This window comes from Eptatretus burgeri, chromosome 15 (assembly GCF_056783735.1).
Source record: "Eptatretus burgeri isolate ZD-2024b chromosome 15, Ebu_testis_v1, whole genome shotgun sequence".
Taxonomy (NCBI): domain Eukaryota; kingdom Metazoa; phylum Chordata; class Myxini; order Myxiniformes; family Myxinidae; genus Eptatretus; species Eptatretus burgeri.
The window spans coordinates 31,857,512-31,859,363 of record NC_140975.1 but is presented as its reverse complement, the minus strand read 5'-3'; the positions used below and the strand labels follow the sequence as shown (position 1 = coordinate 31,859,363).

General features: G+C 47.2%; 1 protein-coding gene across 1 annotated transcript in view; it reads right to left on the bottom strand.

Annotated features, from left to right (window-relative positions):
- LOC147011851 (actin, alpha skeletal muscle-like) overlaps positions 1-1,852 on the bottom strand; it is an 18,769-nt gene extending 16,917 nt beyond the window's left edge. Inside the window, exons 1-2 of the mRNA XM_085857263.1 lie at positions 1,632-1,852; positions 1,048-1,198 (exon numbers count right to left, since the gene is read on the bottom strand). Coding sequence (XP_085713389.1) covers positions 1,048-1,176 — 129 coding nt within the window. The 5' untranslated portion in view covers positions 1,177-1,198; positions 1,632-1,852. The remainder of the gene's footprint in view (positions 1-1,047; positions 1,199-1,631) is intronic.

Below are 1,852 nucleotides of genomic sequence, written 5' to 3'. Positions count from 1 at the left end.
TTCGATTGTTATAGAATGTCGGGATGTTGTGCCTTGGCCGCCACTTTGTTTCCATTCACTGTGAATTGGTCGGTTCGATTGTTACAGAATGACGGGATGCTGTGCCTTGGCCGCCATCTTGTTTCCATTCACTGTGAATTGGTCGGTACCATTGTTACAGAATGTCGGGATGCTGGGCCTTGGCCGCCATTTTGTTTCCATTCACTGTGAATTGGTCGGTTCGATTGTTACAGAATGACGGGATGCTGTGCCTTGGCCGCCATCTTGTTTCCATTCACTGTGAATTGGTCGGTACCATTGTTACAGAATGTCGGGATGCTGGGCCTTGGCCGCCATTTTGTTTCCATTCACTGTGAATTGGTCGGTTCGATTGTTACAGAATGACGGGATGCTGTGCCTTGGCCGCCATTTTGTTTCCATTCACTGTGAATTGGTCGGTTCAATTTTTACAGAATGTCGGGATGCTGTGCCTTTGGTTGCAATAATCGGTGGGAAAAGGTATTCAGAATGTACAGATTCCCCACAAACGGCGAAAGAAGGAAATTGTGGGAGAACAGAGTGAGGCGGCTGGGATGGAAACCGACTTCGTGGTCACGTCTGTTCCCGGTAATTCGTACTCGTACCCTGTACGTATTGATGTGTGCTGTTTTGTTTGTCATTTCGAACTTGAGATTTTAACCTGGAATTAAAGAATCACTGGTAGGCAAGGATAGGTAGACATACTGTCAAAACGGTGTTTCACAGGCACGAACATTCATCAGTGTGCCGGGTGTCCCGTCTGCCGTCATCAGTTAGTGGATGTTAAAGATCCCCCAGGGATGCGAAATACCCTTGCCCTGACTCAATGCACAATCCCAAAAAAATCATGTACAATTACCATGAATCCACAAATGACGAGCATGGCGTTTACGAATCATTTCGATGTAACTAAAATTCCAAGCAGGTGTTTATCAGTGCGAAGAGGGGAAACCGTGTGAACGAGTTCATTGAGTGTGTGCAATAAGTGGGCGTGGCCCGGGGGTTAGGAGGCAGAGCGAGGGACGGTACCTGGTGGCGGGGACGGCCGACGATGGAGGGAAAGACGGCTCGGGGGGCGTCGTCTCCCGCAAAGCCCGCCTTGCACAGGCCGGACCCGTTGTCGCACACCAAGGCTGTTATTTCGTCTTCATCACACATGATGGGCTTGAGCTTCGCGTTCCTTGTCCGACACGACAGATGAAATAAATAAATAAATAAATAAATAAATAACTTGACACTGGCGCTGACACTTATCGAAACAGAAAAAAAATTGAACAATGAAAGTACAACGGATAATTCGTTTTCGCTTTATGTTCACCACCAATCAAACTCAGAATGAGAAAGTTTTAAAATAATTTTTAACACCCTAATCACGAGTTGCTTGCTCAATGTGCTACACGTCTGGAGTTTGTCATTTAAAGTCGACAGATGAAATTGCACAAAGTTCGTTTATTAAATAAACGCAGAAACAAAAGTAAGAATTCAAGGTTCAGGTGTTGCATTTTCGGGGTCTCCTTCATGTGCACGTTCAACAGCCTTGAAAGATCATCGCCAATACACTCGATGATACCTGTATGTGTTGTAATGTACATAGTCGTATATAAGGTACGCACCTGGGATGTCCTTGCTTGCTGTCCGAGCACTCCCACGCAGGTCGGTCGGTTGGTCTCGGTGACCGGAACCTCTGTTCTTATACAAGGGGAGCTCCGTGGGGTCGCACCGCAGGTCCCTTCGTCGGTGATGAACACCTTCTCCATATTAGGGATCAGCAACCAGACATTCCATGTAAGGAGAAAGCAGTGGGGGTGGTGAATCGTTTGTGGGGCTGGGGTGG